General features: G+C 46.2%; 1 protein-coding gene across 3 annotated transcripts in view; it reads left to right on the plus strand.

Moving 5' to 3' along the window:
• rump (heterogeneous nuclear ribonucleoprotein rumpelstiltskin) overlaps window positions 1–16978 on the plus strand; it is a 41736-nt gene extending 24758 nt beyond the window's left edge. For 2 of the 3 annotated variants that reach the window (XM_065453192.2, XM_065453191.2), the window contains exons 9-12: window positions 431–864; window positions 6418–6469; window positions 13985–14068; window positions 15867–16978. In XM_065453192.2, coding sequence (XP_065309264.1) covers window positions 431–864; window positions 6418–6469; window positions 13985–14068; window positions 15867–15922 — 626 coding nt within the window. In that variant the 3' untranslated portion in view covers window positions 15923–16978. Of the gene's footprint in view, window positions 1–430; window positions 865–6417; window positions 6470–13932; window positions 14069–15866 lie in introns of all 3 variants that reach the window. The other variant, XR_010569950.2, reaches the window with a different exon arrangement.
• Window positions 16979–18206: the final 1228 nt, after the last annotated feature.

Genomic DNA, 18206 nt, shown 5'->3' on the forward strand with positions numbered 1-18206 from the left:
TTTTTCTTTTTTCTTTTTAGGCAGACTGCTACAGGGATTCGCTTTGCCTTAGTTGGTCATAAATAAGTAGCGTAGCCCAACCTTGCAATAACGAAAGCCAGAGAGAACTAAAATCCCCTGTTTTTGGTTTCTGCGGACTTGTCAGGTATGGACTTGTTAGCACAGCAAGTATTCAATTAAAAAATATTCATCCCAAATCCCTATTCACTTTGAACTTGCACATGCCTAATAATCAATTTAGCAATGGTGAATTGTTTCAGCTGGCTTTACGACTGTTTCGCATATCACGATTTCCACTCGGCAAAACAGCCATTTCTGTCGCGTTGTGACGGAGTTTCTGCGATCTGTGCAATCTATGCGGTTTTTGGTGCGACACCAATATCCGTGAGGTTGTTGACTTTGTTTGGTATTTTTGTGCGTACTTTCGCAGCTGCCCAGTTGGCCCAGATGAACATGACGGGCCCAGTGGGCGGTGGCATGCCCATGGGTGGTGGTGTGAATCCTGTAGCAGCTGCGGCTGGCATGGGCCTGGGTGGCCTTGGTGGTATGGGCCTGGGCGCTGCTGGTGGCCTCGGAGCTGCAGGAACTGGAGGCCTTGGTGCAGCAGGTGCTGGCCTGGGTGGCATGGGATCGGCTGGAGGCTTGGGCGGGCTCTCCGACCGCTCGATGCTGGGCTCGGGCAACCTCATGGGCGGCGGCATGGCTTCGCCCACAGGGCTGATGGGTGGCCTGTCAGGAGGCTTGGGTGGTGGATCCTCGGCCTTGGGTGCTGGCAACGGTGGGGGTCTTGACTATGATCGGCACCTTGGCGGTGGCGACGGGTACCGTAGTCCCCGCTCTTCAGATGCCATCATGGTGCAGAATGTAAGTATTGCACAGGGATTCTATGCTGTGCTAGTTGGTTTACGCTGAACATATCAAACATTGCAAGTGACCGAACAAATGATTTGAACAGGATATATCCACCAGCTATCAACTAATTTTTATCCATAGTTCCATCAACCATTAACCCTGAGTCCCCCTCTACGGTGTGCCTCATAAACAGATTGTGGTTCTGGCATGTAAAACCCCATATTTTTGTGCTTAGTAACACTGGCTGGTGCATGCAGTGTAATGACAGCTCCTTTTGATCCTCTTCATTCTAGACCATAAAATGTACTCTTCGAAACATGCACATCGGAGAAGAGTGGTTTAAGGGGGGGAGGCTACACTTGAAATACTACTTTTTTATTTGTGGACAGATCTGAACGAAATTTTCTCACTTGGTGTATTTTAATATGCAGATTCTGAAAATATAAATAATTTTCCCATAGGATAAGTAGTTTCTGATATACTCTAAAAGCATTGTATACGCTGGGTCCTTTGTTTGGAGGAAAATTAGCATCTAAACAGAAAACTCTAACACAGTAATTTGAGTATAAAGACTATCTAGAATGTTCAGGGAGTGCCATAAGGTATTAATAAATGTTCTAGGCTAATCTGAGCAAGAGTTAGAGCTCATCAAAATTGTGAGAAAAAAATGCCATCTTGACATGTCAAGCATGTGACCCATTTCATAAACTTGTTGAGAAGAGTACTGCTTTGAAAAGGTGCATATTGCTTACTGCATACATTTCTTTCTGGCAAAAAAAAAAAAGAAAAAAATTATGCCGATAGCTGAAATAGGACAGAAGCTATTTTACCTCCAAATTGGAAGTCTGTCAAAATTGTTGTTTTGCGAAATCAAGGAAAAACATTCTGCAACATCTTTATTGAGAACATACCAATAAAATCTCAAGGAAATTCACCAGGGGGCATAAACTGGATGCATCCTATCTTTACGCCGCTTTTTGGCCAGCTTCTTTGCGCTCAAAGAAGTTTCTTGCTATAGTTAGCACTTCGATGGCCGTCTTTCTCCTTTGCTCGCTGAGATGCAGTGCCATTCATGTGTAGCTGCTGTAGAATTGCAGCGGACGCAAGCAGGTTCCTAGTGTTGAAGCGTAGGACAGGTTCCCCAACAGCATCTTGCACGGCAAAGATAGATGCATGCTGTTCCTTTGAGACACTCCAAATCACTGAGTGAAGGCTCTCATTCGACTTCTGTGTCTTGCCTCGCTGGCATCTCTGTAGCAGGGTTTTTTCAGATAGCCACGTATATACAGGCAACATTGCTTCTGCCACATGTTCTGGCAAGTTGTAGTGGTGCCTAGGTTCAGGCTCTCCCTTTGCTCTCGCAGCATTGTGACGACAGAACATTGCTGAGAGCCTGTACTCCTTGGCGGGGTCCTTGAAAGCTTCACCACTTTCTAACCGCACCTGGGGCACAGCACGGGTCCAAGGGGCTCTTGTACGATGGATAAATCCACGATTGCGAATTCATTTCTGCTGTCATTGATGTCCTCTCTCGTGTCAACACCCATCAGCTTGAACTTTCGTTCTATTGCACTCTACGACGCCAGGCATGTTTTCCGGCGCTCGCTGCGCACTCGCTACTTTCTTCAGTCGTGAAGGAAACGGTGCCTGCATGCTCACGAAGTGCCTGCACTCGTTCTGCAATCTCCCTCTTCCTCAGCGAGTGTGGTAATGTGCCGCAGAAGCAGCAGTCAGTGTGCCGACTAAGTACAAAGATGTGTCGCTTGGGACGAAACTGCAAATTTTGCAAGACTCGCGCAGTTGATGATATAGACGATTCTGAAAACTGCGGGCTTCGTGCGCCCGGCTGAAACCCCCCGCATGTGAAACCAACATGGTAGCAGCCGCTGACATTACCGAACGCTGGGAGCACGTTATTACTGGCAATAAAATAGGTGGTGCTTCAATGGAGGCGTTTCTGTGTGGAAATAGAGCTGCCTTGTTCTGTGAAGAATCTCCGACGAGGTCATCGTTGTCATGACACAGACGGCGGGGTGCGACGGAGGCGACGACAGCAACGGCAGTGATGACCATATTGACAGTGGACTGTCTTTGACACCCCCCACCTTGCATTATAGTGAAACCAATATGGTGGAAGCCGCTGACATTACTGAGCTCTGGGAGCACGTCGCTACTGACTATGAAACAGGTGGTGCTTTGATGGAGGAGTTTTCGAGTGCAGATAGTGCTGCCTTGTTATGCGAAGAGATGACCAATCGGGCGATTGTAGTCACGACAGACGGTAGCATTGTGCGACGGGGGCGATGAGATTGACAGTGACCCTGATGTTCACGCGGAGTGCACTGTCGTCGGCCGAGTCGCTCATTATTTCACGCATGCTAAATTATTGCCGCTAATGTTCGTGCCGCAGCAGGACATCGCAGTTGTGAACCTGAAGCTCCTGCGAAAGCAAGTCTGGATTTCTGATTATTTCATTGTGCCTAACACTAGATATGCTGTTTATAGGTATAAATGTTTTATTTCTCACAGTCTAATTTATACAGTGTCTCTTTTTTAGCACAAGTGGCAAATTCGGTTTCGGAGCTACAAAGGCATGTACGGCAGTCCAGATATATAGTGATGATCGGTTATAACTACAGTTGAACCTCGCTACAACGAAACTGACGGGGCGCGCGAAAAATTTCGTTAAAGCGAAATTTCGTTGAGGCGAAAACAGGCCAAAAACACTGTCAGGTTGGACCACATAGTCCCAAAACATCATTTATTTCCAAAGAAGTCGGTCAGCTTCTTCTGCTTCTTTTTTTTTGCCACGAGTGCAGTGGCGCGGCTTTCGCACTCGGTGAACAGTTGCATCGCGACGTCGTCATCGTGAGCACCGAAAAATCTGCGGATCACATCAAAAGCATCCATCACTTTTATTGCAGGTGGTGGCGCTAAGTCCTCCGCGTCGCTGTCATCATCCGATGATGCGTCGTTGTGGCGAACGCCCTCAATTATAGCTTCGTCACTCAGCTCCTCGTGAGCTAGCACTTCACTGTCAACAGCGATGTAGTCGCCGATGTGAACATCGGCCGGCACATCTCCGGAGTCCTGAAGGGCTGCCCATGCCGCATTGGCCTCTGTGGAGGGTGGAGCAATTGTACTGCAGCCTTCCTCGTCCGACGTGGAGTTCGCTGCCAGTTGAGCATCGGAGTGAAAGCCGGCGTGCACAAAACAGTTGTAGATGATACTGCGACTGGTTGCCGTCCACGCTGCTGAGACCATCTGTACAGCCATGTACAAATCCACTTCGATTGCCCGACCGGTGTCGATGTTTAACACCAGCCGCTGAATCAGTCGCTGTCGATAAGCGCTTTTAACGCTATTGATGATACCTTGATCCAGCGGCTGGATTAAAGCCGTGCAATTCGGCGGGAAGAATCTTCCACGCTTTGAAGCTGAACGTCTTCAACGTTATGCGCTGAGCAATTGTCGATGAGCAAACAAACCTTACGTTTCTTTGCCGTCATGTCACGGTCGAAAGCGGTTAGCCACTCTTTGAAAACGGCCCGTGTCATCCAAGACTTCTTATTGGCAACATATTTGACGGGCAGGCTCTTGCCACCTTTGAAGCACCGCGGCTTCGCACTTTTGCCTATCACCAGTGGGCAGCGCTTGTCAGACCCGTCCATGTTGCAGCACAGGAGCACAGTCACACGCTTTTTGCTATGCTTCCCTCCGCTGCATGGCTGGCCCTTCATGTGAAGCGTCTTGGAGGGGAGGAGCTCGAAGAAAAGTCCCGTTTCATCGGCATTGTATATGTCTGATGTGGCATATTTCTCCATTAATTCCGGCACAGTAGCTGATGCCCAAGCAGATGCAGCGTCGGCGTCTGATGAGGCCGACTCCCCACACAGCACTTTAGCGACGATTTCATGCCTGGCCTTAAAACGGGTCAGCCACCCTGAGCTGGCTTTGAAATCATTGATGCCCAGCATACAGGCATAGCCAAGTGCCTTTTGCTGCAACATGTTTCCGCTGACCGGCATCTTCTTTGCGCGCACGTCGAGGAACCACGTGTACAGAGCCTTCTCAAGGTCCTCATGAGCCGCTTGCGTCAGCTTTTTCCGCTTTGCGGATGTCCCCGAAGAAAGAGCTTGCGCTATCGCGTCTTTCGACTTCAAGATCGTTGACAGCGTGCTCTGTGAGATGCCGAAGTCCGCTGCAACATCTCCCTTTTTCCTGCCACTGGATGCCGCGCTGATAATCCGTGCCTTCTCTTCAAGCGAGAGGAACTTCCGCTTTCTAGATGAAGTCGCCATGCTCGCATTCATTACAGCGCACTAGCAGCACAAGCACGAGTGAAAAAAACTAGGGCAAACGCGCTGCTGTTGCCAGGCTGCTGCGTCCTTTGGCAACGGATTGGTTGCGGCTCTGAATTGGATTGGAAGAAAACGGGAGCTTGCCCCCGCGCCTTGTCGCAAGGCAGCCAGCCCGATAGTCATCAACACCAAGCTATGGCGGTGATCATGTGCGTTTCAGTGAGTGGATTAGTTTGGTCCAGCGAATGTTTAGCGAAACAAAGCAGCGTGGGCCTATGGAAGTACATAGATGGGCGGCGATATGCTTGTTTTATTGTAAGATATATTTTTAAATCGAGCTTCGCATAGCAAAAATTTCGTTGAAGCGGAAACGCGCCCCAAAAATGGTTCGTTGTGATGAGAAATTTGTTCCATTACTTTGTATAGCGAGCTGACGGGGAATTGGAAATATTTCGTTGAAGCGAAAATTTCGTTGAAGCGACGTTCGTTGTAGCGGGGTTCGACTGTATATGATTTTTCGTTCTTGATATCCTTATAAGTGCACTGCGTTGTAATCCTTTAAAACAATGTTCTCGCAGCGCGTGCTATATTGTCGACTGGCAGCGGCCAAACGGCCGTGAATGAAAGTACGATTCCTACCGATGTCTTTTGTTGGTTTTTTTTTTTTCCAAACGTTCTTTCAATATATTGGTTCTGCAATGTTTTTGTTGTTTTCTCAGAACCACAATTTTGACTACAATGACATATTGGAGGGGCTTTATCTCTGCTTCTACTTAGACTATCACCGTAATTTCTTCTTTTTTTTCCAGAAAAGCAAAGCTGTGTTGAGTGCAAATTTATTAAATAACGTTTTTTATTAGACTATTAGATTTATTTTTCCCCCCCCCCTTTTTTAGCAGTCTCACTGAAGTTTGCAATGTTCTCATTTGATATAGAATTTGGTTAGAACACCATGCTTGCTAACTTGCACTCTTTGCTGGTTTTACCTAATTTTCGTATGTCAATATTTATTATGCCTTGTATAGTTTGGTAAATAGCTCATCTCCAAGCAAATTGTACAGTAAAGCTGAATTTCTTTATTTCTGTTGATTTATTTATTCTGCGAGAAAACTGGATGTAGATTTGAACCTAGCACATTGAAACACATAAACTCAGCAAGTTCCATCAAAGTCTTAGAATTAAATAAAAAAGTTTTCAAGCGTAGGGTCTGGCAGCACTGTGTACCTCTGCAAGAAGTTTCTGATTGCTGCTTTGGTCTTTGCAGCTTCCCATGGGCTACAGCTGGCAGAACCTGCGTGATCGTTTCCGGGATGTTGGTGAGTTACTCCCACCTTCGCTGTATAAAACCAGAAACAGTGCTTTGACGCAAAGCCTGCTTGCATATTACATGATGTTCCCATTCGCTAATGCAATGTGTTGAATACTGTGGAACCTCATACTACAGTTGCCGACCGTTTATTCGAACCTCACGGGGACTGCGGAAATGTCCGAAAAAGCAGATGTAAAAATCCTTTATTTCCACGCTTTTATTCGGGCTCGGCAGGAGGCCTGAAGAAATCGGGAATGCGCTGTTGCATGCTGTTCCGTTTACGAGCAATCAGATAAGCCTGAATCTTGGAGAGGGTCGTACGGTCACGATAGGCGGCTGAAAGCACAGTCACTGCTTGTACACGCTCCGCATGCGACGGCAGCGTAGCACATGGTGCATCATCTTCCTGCTCGGAGTCATCGAGTTCTGCGCATGTCAGTACAGCCGTGTCAGCACCTGTGAAACTGTCAAATTAGACGGTGTCTGGAATCGCAATGCAACCACTGCGCAGGTCTCGGCAGAACATTTTCCGCGTCAGTATGGAGCACATCGAAAGGCGACAAATCTTAGGCCTCCCGGCACCCACTTGCCGGCATTCCCCAGCGCAGTCTGCACGGGCACTGTTGGTGCCTTTAGACATTTGACGCAATGTTTCCGTATGCCGCATTGGATCACCGGAACCTCGACACAGCACGCAAAACAAACACCACCACGTCGACACCAGTCGCACAAACGAAAAACGTCGCCTACTCGCAGCGTCATGTGCCAAGAAACAAATCAGCTGCTGGATTGTCTTGAGATGGCTTACTAAGCTGAAACCGGAACTGCTGTAGAGCCACTCTATCGAACCAGGCAGAAACGATGATGATCGGGGATTTGCAGTAGCGCCACTTCGGGGGGCAGCGAGGAGGCTCCGTTCAAAACAAAAATGGCGTTCAGCAAGTCGAACCATGCACCGGTCAGAGTCGGTGCATGGTGCCCTCGATCGAGTTGGCTCAAGGAGTTTCCGAAAAGTCGGACGAGAGGTTGCAAGGTGTCCGAACTTTCAGCAGTTGTTACACATTATCGTCTATGGGGAAAATAGTGGTGCCGCGAAGCAGACCGAATAATCGAGCATGTCCGAATTTTTGGAGTCCGGAAAATCAGTCGGCGGCTGTATATACAGTAGTACTTGCAGTGAAAAAAAAACTTCCAGTTCCAGGAACTGGGTAAGATATCCAGATCATACAGTTGTAGAATTAAAGAAGGGGAAATAATGTTTGTCACCCTTAGAAACGTCTGCTAAGTTTAAAAATTTTGTTACTTTGCTCACTACTGTATATACTCTAATCTAGGCCGGTCTAGATTCTAAGCCTACCCCCTAATGTCTGAAGCCAGAACAAATAAAACTTGACCTCGACTGTAAGCTAAACAAAAAGGTGAGGACAGCATTCACAAAATGAAAACAAAGCCGTATTTACTCGCACTTTTTGGTCAAAAAGAATTGACGCAAATTCAGGGGACCAATTATTACGCAGGTTAAATTTCCTGCAAAAAGATTTTTTTTTTTTTCAGCCCCCCTTTGCTGTGGGATGACAACAGCTAAACAAATAGGCGGCTGCCGCTGTATGTAGTGCGGGACACTAAAACAAAAATGTCGGCCGGTGGAGCAAGCCGAACATACCGAATGCGATTATTTTTCTTCTCCTGCGTGCATTACGTGCAGAAACAGTTTCTTCCGTATCAGTAATGAATAATATCGTTAATATCGGCAAGTTTGCAAGTTTTTTTTAGCCATGTCCACTTTGAGAGGACAGAAACAGATGGGCGCGCTTACCGTATTTACTCGCATATAACCCGCACCAAAAATTGAAAAAATGTGTTTAAAAAGTGGGGGTGCGGGTAATACGCGAATATTCCGGAGAAGGGGGGCTCGGCGGGTCGGCTTCACGGCAACGCGTGGCCTGCCGTGCAGAGTCCGCATCCCCATCGACATCAACGTGTGTTGCAGTGCATATTAATATTGCACCAACCTTTTGACCACCGAAGGCCAGTATGGACTGAAAGAAGACCACGTGGAAGCGGAGACCATGGAGCATATCGTTTTGCGGTGCAGAACACTTCGTCCGGACATTGCCGAAGACGCGGCGATAGATATAGAGGGTGCCCTGGGATTTGCAGGGGAGGACGGACGTGTGGATGAGAGAAGGGTAGTGGTGACAAAGAGTAGGTTGGAAGATTGGTGCAAAAGGGGCTAGGGACGAGTGAGTCTATAAAAGAGGGACAAATTACAGTTCACAATACGAACAAAATTACGGGGGAAAAAAAGGGGGGGAATCCTAGGCTAGGGGGCGCAAGCCACCACCGTTACAAAGGGCTAAGCCACTATGATCCATCCATCCAGCCAACAAGAGGCCAACGCAGGTCACAGCCAGATCCACATCCATAGTCTGTTTAGTCCCACGCCAGCCACGCGTTTCGCATGCTTTGCATACGCTTTGTTCAGACGTTGATGGGCCTTGAGTAAGGTGCCGTTTCTTGTACGCCCAGTTTGCACAGTTCGCCAGCCTTGTCTAGGCATCATGAGTGTGTCTCGGCGGCAATCATTCACGGCGAAGGAGAAACTCAGGATCGTCGCCGCTGCTGAACAAATCGGCAACAGAGCTGCTGCGAGAAAGAACGATGTCGACGAATCTTGCATTCGCGACTGGCGGAAGAAAAAAGACTCTCTCGAAGCTGCGAACAAGGACAGGCGAGCGTTTCGCGGCCCGAAGACTGGCGCGTACCCTCACCTCGAGACGCAGCTTGCAAAATTCATCGAGGAGCAGAGGAGTCGTGGCCACGCTGTGTCTACAGAGATGGCGCAGATGCAAGCCCTGAAGCTGGCCCGGGAAATGCACATTCCACGCGAGTTTCATGCGAGCCGCGGATGGCTGCAGCGCTTTATGGCCAGGCATGGATTTTCGATGCGGCGGCGAACTACCATGTGCCAGCGGCTTCCCGGCGCTTACGAGGAGAAGCTGCTCAACTTTCAACGTTACGTCATCGGACTGAGGAAAGAGCGCAACTACTTGCTATCTCAGCTGGGAAATGCTGACCAAACGCCAGTATATTTCGAGATGCCTATGGACACGACCCTGGAAAAAAAGGGCGCAAAATCTGTTAGTGTGCTGACTGGCGGCAACACCAAGCTGCGCTGCACAGTGATGTTGTGTGCTTTGGCCGACGGCACCAAACTGCGCCCGTATGTAATATTCAAGCGCAAGACTCTACCGAGTACACCACTTCCCCCAGGAATTGTTGTGCGAGTGGAAGATAACTCGTGGATGAACAGTGACCTCGTCATTGACTGGATTCAAGCAATCTGGGAAAAAAGACCAGGTGCCTTGTTGGCACGCCGTTCGATGCTGGTGCTGGATTCGTTCCGAGGCCACTGCACTGACGCGGTGAAAGCTCGCCTCGCCGACAACGGCACAGACCTTGTCGTAATACCTGGCGGCATGACTTCCATGCTCCAACCACTCGACGTGTGCATCAATAAGCCTTTCAAGGCTCACGTGAAGCGGCTATATGCCCAGTGGATGGCCGATGGCCTTTACGCCCTTACGCCGACGGGACGCGTGCGAAGGCCAGATATTGCACTGCTGTGCCAGTGGATTGTAGATGCATGGGGGATGATCCCGGCCGACATGGTACGCAAGAGTTTCAAGAAGTGTGCCATAAGCAACAGCCTAGATGGTACCGAAGATGATTACGTCTTTGAGAGCGGCGATGAAGCCTCAGACGGCAGCAGTGAGAGTGGCGACGATTGACAATTGAACGACAGCACTGACAACGTTGCGGCAGTCGTTTTCAAATATATTTGTTTTGAAAACTAAAATGGTGACTGTTTGCTCAGTTGTAACTTCCTAGTCCTCATTTTTTCAGGTAAGTGTGCGGGTTATACGCGAGGATATTTTTTTTTATTTCATGGGGTTCAAAGTTAGGGGTGCGGGTTATATGCAAGGGCGGGTTATACGCGAGTAAATACGGTAGCTGCCAGTGACATAGGAACACATGGCGCGCATGCTGCAGAAACTGCGGCATTTGTCTTCACTACCATCCTAATACTGCAGGTTTCCGCTAAGGGTGGCCGAATATCTTAGCTGTGTTACAAGCGTCAGCGTATGAATGGGGCACACTTCTAATATATCAGTGTAAACGTGGCTGCTATCGTTGCCGCTCACGATTTGTTGCGTACCCACGAGTGCAGACGAGAAGAATCGAAAAGCGCCTTTTTTGTTGTTGTTGACTACAACCATTATAAAGCCTACACATAAGAAAAGCAAGTTTGGTCGTAGCTTTTTCTCTCTCTCTCTCTCTCTTTTTTTCCGTGGAAGTGCGGAAAGTGATGAAAGGAATAAAATATGGCATCTGCTTAAGAATGTTTGGTGCGTGCAGACTGCTTGGTTTGTCTTAGTCGTTTGCATAGCATTCAACAGATTATAAGCGCGATCATTATTAGCTAGACTTGGCACAAGACATATCGCTTCGGCAAGTTCGGGGTGCGATCATTACACGGAAATAAAAAAATAGAATTTTTATGACAAAATTTAGTGGTGCGATCATTATGCGAGTAAATACGGTATTTATTGAATGTGAACATGGTGAGCTCACTCTATGTCGTCATTGATGCTATCCTGGTATGCTTGCGGACGCGTGCAAGCTTGCGTCCGCGTCCCCACGCATACGTAGACAGTGCAGCACGGCCCATACATACGCGGCGCAATGTCAGTGAACAGCTCCTCTCTATTATGGCGCGCTTATCTTCCTTATCGCTATCATCTGCTTGTTGGGACACATGCAAAAGGAGTCTTCTTTTGCCCCCTCCAACGACGGATGTTTTTCTCATCGATGCTGAAGTCCCGCCTAGCTTGAAACGTTTGACTATGCCTCTGCGGCTAGCACAGTTTTTCCTTTGTGGCATCGCCTGTTTGGTGCCTTACGATAACACCACGCCGCACGCGGGTACTTAGCCACCATATCGATACAACACAGGTCAAAATGGTGACATCACTTGTGTATTTCAGTTGGCTATGGCACGGCTAGTAGCGGTTGAAGTTCCTTTCTGAGCAATGAGCATAAAAACGCATACTTCATAATTCTCTTCACTACAGCGTTGCTCTTGTCTTGCATATCTCCAGCTCGCGAGGCTTGCCCTTCTTTGAGTGATGCACAAAATGCGCTTGAATAGTTCATCTGTCGTTGTAACTAGGGTACGACTGTCATTTTGTGCTCAAACATAAGGCACAAGAACACTCATTCAAGTTTAGGAAACAACAGCAACACACTTTTCCCATGACAGTGAAGGGGTGGTGCCTGAATTGTCATGTATAGTGTCTTTAACCTGAAGTGTCATTACATTAGAGTCCCTAGACCACTCTGAGCTTGAAAAGTGGTTATATAGAGGCAGCTATGTACACATCTACAATGAACAAACAGCCACAAGAATTTTTGAAAGAATGCCATAATAGCGAATTTGCAGACGTTTGACAAATGTCTGGTGTGGCCATCACAGTTTCTTTTACTACCTTCCCCACAAACGTTTCATAAAAGGATGAATGACAAAGTTGGCCAGCCCATGCTCCTTCCTGCAAAACACAGGTGGCTCTCCACAGCTTTCACACTGGTGAAGTCACATACAGGGCTCCGTCATATCATAAGCCAACAAACACCGATACCAAGGACAACGTAAGAGAAATTACTTGTGCTTAATTACTTAACATGTGCTTAAGCAGAAGTAATTTCTCCTATGTTGTCCTTGGTGTCACTGTTTGTTGGCTTCTTATGATATGACTAATAAGATCGAGCCCCTCGGTCAACCCCCCTTTCTTCTCATACAGGACTCCGTAGCACATAAGAGTGGCCATGTTCACAAAAGATCACTGTCACAATATACTTTAAACAAGGTAAATGAAAACTGTGGAAGTGGTTTAGGGGCCCTTCAAGTGATGAAAGCAGTGGTTTTTTTACCTCCACAATACTTTGTAGTTACGGACCACTGTCAAGACACTATAGGGAATAACTTCTAGTAATTTTGTGAGCTACTGTTCAGATGTTTTCTGTCATGATTTGCCTAAAGTTGGGCCCATATGTGGAACTACTTTATTTTGTGCACAATGAGAAGTGAGAAGTGTTGTGAGAAGTGTGTTGTGAGAAGTGTGACTAGGTGCCATTGGTTGGATAGCCCACAACAATATGCTGAAGAACTCACATGACATAGTGGGTGCTATTAATCCTTGAGGGTAGCTGTGCCTGACTGAAAAAACATAGGCGAAATGTGTTTTAGTGCTCGTCTGGAAATCTCGTGATGGTTCAATGGGAGGGGGGTCCTTTCCACATGAAACTGGTACTCTAATGTACCTTTCTATAAAACCTCCTTGCCTGGTTGAAGGTCGCAGTGTCTTGTATAAATAAAATGCCCGAAGCTTAAAATTAAGGATGCTCAAGAAGTGAGGCAGTCGAACAATTGTGGTTGTCATCAAAGTTAGATCGTGTGGTTAAATGTCTTCCAGAGTGCAGATGCATACAGTCAAAATACCCATTTTAGGGATATGGTTGTTACAGCCAAAATACTCATTAACAAAATTGTGCTCAGGTATTGTGTTGCCATGTGCCTCGCTGGTAAATGTTCCAGCTGTGCATTTGCCTTTTCCAAAGCTTGTGTCCTTCAAAAGGTTTCTGAATAGCCAGATGTGATATTGAAAAGAACCTTTGTGGAACACTTAAAGCCGTCTTTCAAGTTCTTTGCTATACATTTCTGGCTGCAGGACGCAATCCTGGTTGAGTGCTGGTGACCTCGTCTCTTTTCTGGTGTTGTGTGTACACCTTGGAAGGGGTACAGGCACGAAAATTTGGATTGTATTTAACTTTCTTGCCACATTGCGATGCAGAGCTCACAAATCTGTGAGACTCATGAAATTTGCTCCTGTGTCTCGATCAGCTATTTCATAATTGCTCTGTCTTGGTGAGTTATTGTAAACTTCCCCACCGCGGTGGCAGCTATGTTGTTCTGTTGCTGGGCATGAAGCTGAGTTCAATTCCTCAACCGCAGAGGTTGTGGTTCGATAGGGGCGGAATTCGAGTCTAGATGTCCAAATACATTTAGTTGAAGAAGAAAAAAAACTTGGTGTGGAGCTGCCCAGTACAGTGCATCTCATAAGTTGCTGTGGAGTTCCGAGACCTTAAACGAAATAGCAAAAAAAAGAATGAAAAGGGAATAAAAGTAAATATCCTAAGCAGTACTTATGAATTTGATTTGCGATCCACAATGTCAAGATTCCTGGAATTTCCAAGCAAGAAAAGCAAGTTTTTGATGCCAGTACCCCTTAAAGGTTGGCGGGGAAGTTGACAGCCTGAAGCTGTGCTTCGCATACCCACAAGGCGGACCTGCATGACAGCAGCCTTAGAAACTGCGTTCTGAGGCCACGCCTTGGTCTTTTTTTCTTCAAGCTCCTCGCAGCAAGCAGCCCAGTTCGAGGTCCTCCTTTGGTTTTTGATGCAGGGAGCGTGCGGTACACCGACATGAAGGGACGTGGTACCGCAATTGTGCGCTTCAACTCCGAGCGGGATGCCCAGCGAGCTGTTGGTATCCTTTGACGGCTGACCTTGTGCATGAGTAGCACACTTTCCTTGCGTACGGCAAGTGGCGTTGCCATTTTAGTTTAATTTCTGCTACATCTGCAGGATGATGGCACTTTAAAGGGACAATAAATCACTTAGGCTTGTAATTTCTGAAAAAAGATCCGATTACTAGTTAGGAAAAGTGAAGGCCAAACTTTCTTTCATTGAATTTCCTATAGAAACTTTGGCACAGGTATGCCAGTGTGTTGTCTCGTATTTGGATTGTTTTAATATGGAACTTTACAGTTTGAATGGTTTGTTCCTTTAGATTGTAATGCATTCATTAGTCACCAATAAACGAGACATGAGCAGGCACTATCAAAATCCACATCATAGTAGGTGGGTGTGGGGACTTTAGCTTCAGCACTTCTGCCCACTTGCTCTTTTGCTATTGAAGCTGAAATATACTAACTCAGCTTTAAGTTCTTCTTTAGGGTCCCTTAAACATGTTGGCTAGAAAGCTATGAGTACCTCATTACAGCTGTGTTCTGCCTGCAAGTTGCAGTGTGTAAAACTGCTTGCTTGGTATATTGACTTCGCTGTTCTTGCTTATTTTTTTTCTCCTAGTAGATTTAAATGCTACTTTGGTGGAATGTATGCAGGAAATAGCAACCCTCATTGAAGTAGTTCATAGTGAACCTGAATGGTGTTTATTCAGTTACTTAGTCGGTTAGAATTGTGCTTTTGTAATGCTCTTGCAAGGAAGAAGGGAGCTAGAACTTGCTGTGAGATCAAAAGTTTTTGGCGCTGATACCCCTGTCAAGCGGGCAAATTAAGTGCACTTACTGGGAGTGCATTTCGGGACCCTGAGTGACACTTTAGGCTACGTGGTGCTAAATGAGAAAACAGAGTGCACACGCACTAAAGAAAAGGGGACTTAGTCTAGACTAAAACGATGATCTTTTGAAGATGTAGATTAAAATTTTAAAAAGTTCTAAAAGGCGATTGCTTTAGTTGTATTATAAATAAAAAAAATCGTAATGTACATTTACTCAAGAAAAAAAAATGAAGTATTTTGATCTTAAGAGTCTTGCAAGTCAAGGCCGGCCAAGATGAATGCCTAGCCAATCCAGAACAAGCTTGATGGCGTGCGACGAGGCGCCACTTGATCCTGCTAGAATATCGGCGAGTTATGCTCTGATTATTTTGTTAAAAGCTGTTGAACAGCTATAATTAACTTCTGTGTGCTTTTTCTGTACATTACATTTTGTACCGTTGAAACCGCTGGCGGCGAGGATACGTACTCGACCAGCAAAGTGCGTTCCGTGAATGCACTCCGACAGGAGCGCACTCTTTTGCGAATACACTCAGCTTGCGACGTTTAGATTTGGTAAAGTGCACATAATTGAAACCGAGTGCACTCTCCGTAAATGCACTTAACTTGGCCGCTTGACAGGGGTATGAGTTTTTTTGTTTGCGGAGTTGAAGGTAATTCGTAACTACACATTGGAAATTTGTTTTCTTCTTTCATCACCCCCTCCAACACCTTTCTTTTTTTTTCTTTCTTTTTTTTTGTGTGTGTGGGGGGGGGGGATCCATACACATGTGGAAAGTAGGTAAATTTATAACTAAGTGCAGATTGGAAGCAGAAGTGTCAATATCTTGTCATGTAGTCCGTGTTTTCTATTCCAGAACTAGCTTGTTGTGAAGTAATAGTTTAGCATTCAGGTGCCCTTGTAAAAGAATGCTGCACCTTTAAGCTTCAATGTCATAGTGTGATTGTCATTGCGATCTTATTAATCCTTGACCACCTTTCCCTCCAGACATGATGCATGGCATCCGCATCGAGAATCGCCAGATTGATGTGCGCCTCTACTGAGCATCGTGGGTCGTCGTGTCCTCTGTCATCGTCAGTTGTTCTGGTCTCCCCTCTTTTCTTCTTTCCATGGGCTCCTGTGTTTTTCTTCCATGTTCTGTCACTGTCAGCCTTTGATGTCTTCATCCTGTGTACTACCGTCAGACAAGAAAAAAAAAAATCCTCCCACTACTCATGTATAGTTCCATCTCCTCCATTCCACAGCTGTCCATCGAAGCATGATGGCTGGCTCCAATTACTGCGAAGCGGCTGGCCACACGTGCACTGTGTGGAGGGGAAATGGTCCTGTCCTTCCTTTTCTTTTAAGCCTGCTTCTCTTGCTTGTACAGTCCAAGCACATCATCACTTTCAGTCCAGGACCTGCAAGGACAAGGATGGTCATTGGTTTTAAATTTGGTCATGTTTTTTCTTAGTATCCTCACTTCACAAAATAGCAGATTTTGCCTGCGAATGCTTGTTTACTGTTTTCTCTTTGCCAGTGGTCCCAAACTTTCTTTTCGTTATGAGTGGTGTTGCTGAAGAAAGCTAAGAATCAGCAAGTGGTGCGTTAGGGGGCTCATAAACTTGACAAGCCTTTGTGACATTGCAGCACCACGTCCTGCTTTCGAATCATCCTTGACTTAGTCTTTTCTATTCTTTTATTTTTCTTTATATCTTATCCATTGTGCAGATGAAGTGTGCGGGGCATTGTTTATCTTTTTTTTAATTGCTACTCAGTTTTGAAGTATTTTGAATATAAATTGCCATAAGTCACAAGCGTCAACAAGTTTTTATCCTTTCTCGTCGTTCTTTTTCTTCCTTTTGTTTAGCATCAGAGCAGTGGCGTTGATGGATGCATCCTCATATGTACATTTGCACATGCACCAGTCTGCAACTTTGGTCGGAAAAGCCTTCAGTTCATGCTACAGTTTAGTAGTCACATATTGCAAGTCACCTCGCCATTTCTGTTGATTGTGTGGGCTGCGGCGTGGGCTCTACAAGCTATAACGAGGCAGGTGGTCACACTTGCCGCGAAACCACCCTTGTTGCTTCTAGAATAAAGCTTCCTTTGTCTCCGTGTGCTACTACTCTTGTTTGAGATGTGTCCTTGCTTCTTAATGCGGCGCCCTTGTCCACTGTTCACAACACGTCGGACTAACCCTGCTGGTCATTTCGTGCATTCTCGGAAGTCTGGCAGCGGTTGAACCGGCATGCCGGCCAAACTGGTCGCTCCTGCCTGCAACTTCTCGTGTCTTAGTGGCATGCTGGTGGTGTACATATACTAGAATTGGCCATTGCTCAAAGATAGGTGTTCAAGAGTGCTCGGCTCTGTTTCAGCTTAGGTTTATGAAATTGCCTTTGCTCATTCTTCCCTATCTGCATTTCACAATGCAAGTAATGATATCTGGAGGTCTGTCTCATTGAAATAGGTAACTATTGCAAGGCTACACCTCTGAAAAAATTTTATTCCTTTGAGCTTTGTTATCATATGGTCTTTAGCAGTGAACCAATAGGACATTCCTTTCCTTCGCATAATGTTTTGCTGCAGCTTGTTCTAAGTATTCAGGCAGATGTGGCATGCAACTTTTGTGTAAAAAGGGCTGCCTAGCCAAATTATGAACACCAAGCTAGTGCACCTCACAATTATTCTTGGTATGTTGGCGCAAGGGAAAACTATATTCACTTTTCATGCAAGACTTCATTTGGAACTTTAAAAAATATATGTCCTTGGATAACTGGTCTGCGTCGCGTTACTGCCCGAATGCTTTTAGCTGCAATTTTTCTTTAGTGTGCGTGTGTGTGTGTGTGGCCAGCATGGAGTTCCCTTGAAAGCAGTAAGTGAAAATGCACATAAAGTTCCCTCCTATTAGCTTCATGCACACTGGCTTCTCGTGCTCTTTGTTGGCACTTCTGGAAGTTTGTGGCATGTTTCCAGCTCTACTCCCAACAAAATAGGTTCTTTCCGCTGCTTTCATGTTGCAATTCCAGCTACAATTGCATACTGTTGGTGCACCTTTCAATACAAAGGTCGAGTGGACATGTGTTTCTGATATGGCAAACTGTTTTCTTTCACCCCTATGTTGCCGTGTAACTGTCCCATATAGTGGCAGGTTCAGATAAGTCATTTGGCATAGGTACTCGCTGTCACTAGCAAAGGTTTGCCGACAGCCACTCAACTTAAGTATATTGGGGACGTGGTGTGGTCGCACTGCTGAAAGTTGAAAGCAAATAAAACCATGCATAAAGAACTGCCTTTTTTGTGGTTGCTGTAATAAAAAAATTTGCTAGTGACAGCATGTGCATTTTC

Source organism: Dermacentor albipictus, chromosome 1, assembly GCF_038994185.2.
Source record: "Dermacentor albipictus isolate Rhodes 1998 colony chromosome 1, USDA_Dalb.pri_finalv2, whole genome shotgun sequence".
NCBI classification, from domain to species: Eukaryota; Metazoa; Arthropoda; class Arachnida; order Ixodida; family Ixodidae; genus Dermacentor; species Dermacentor albipictus.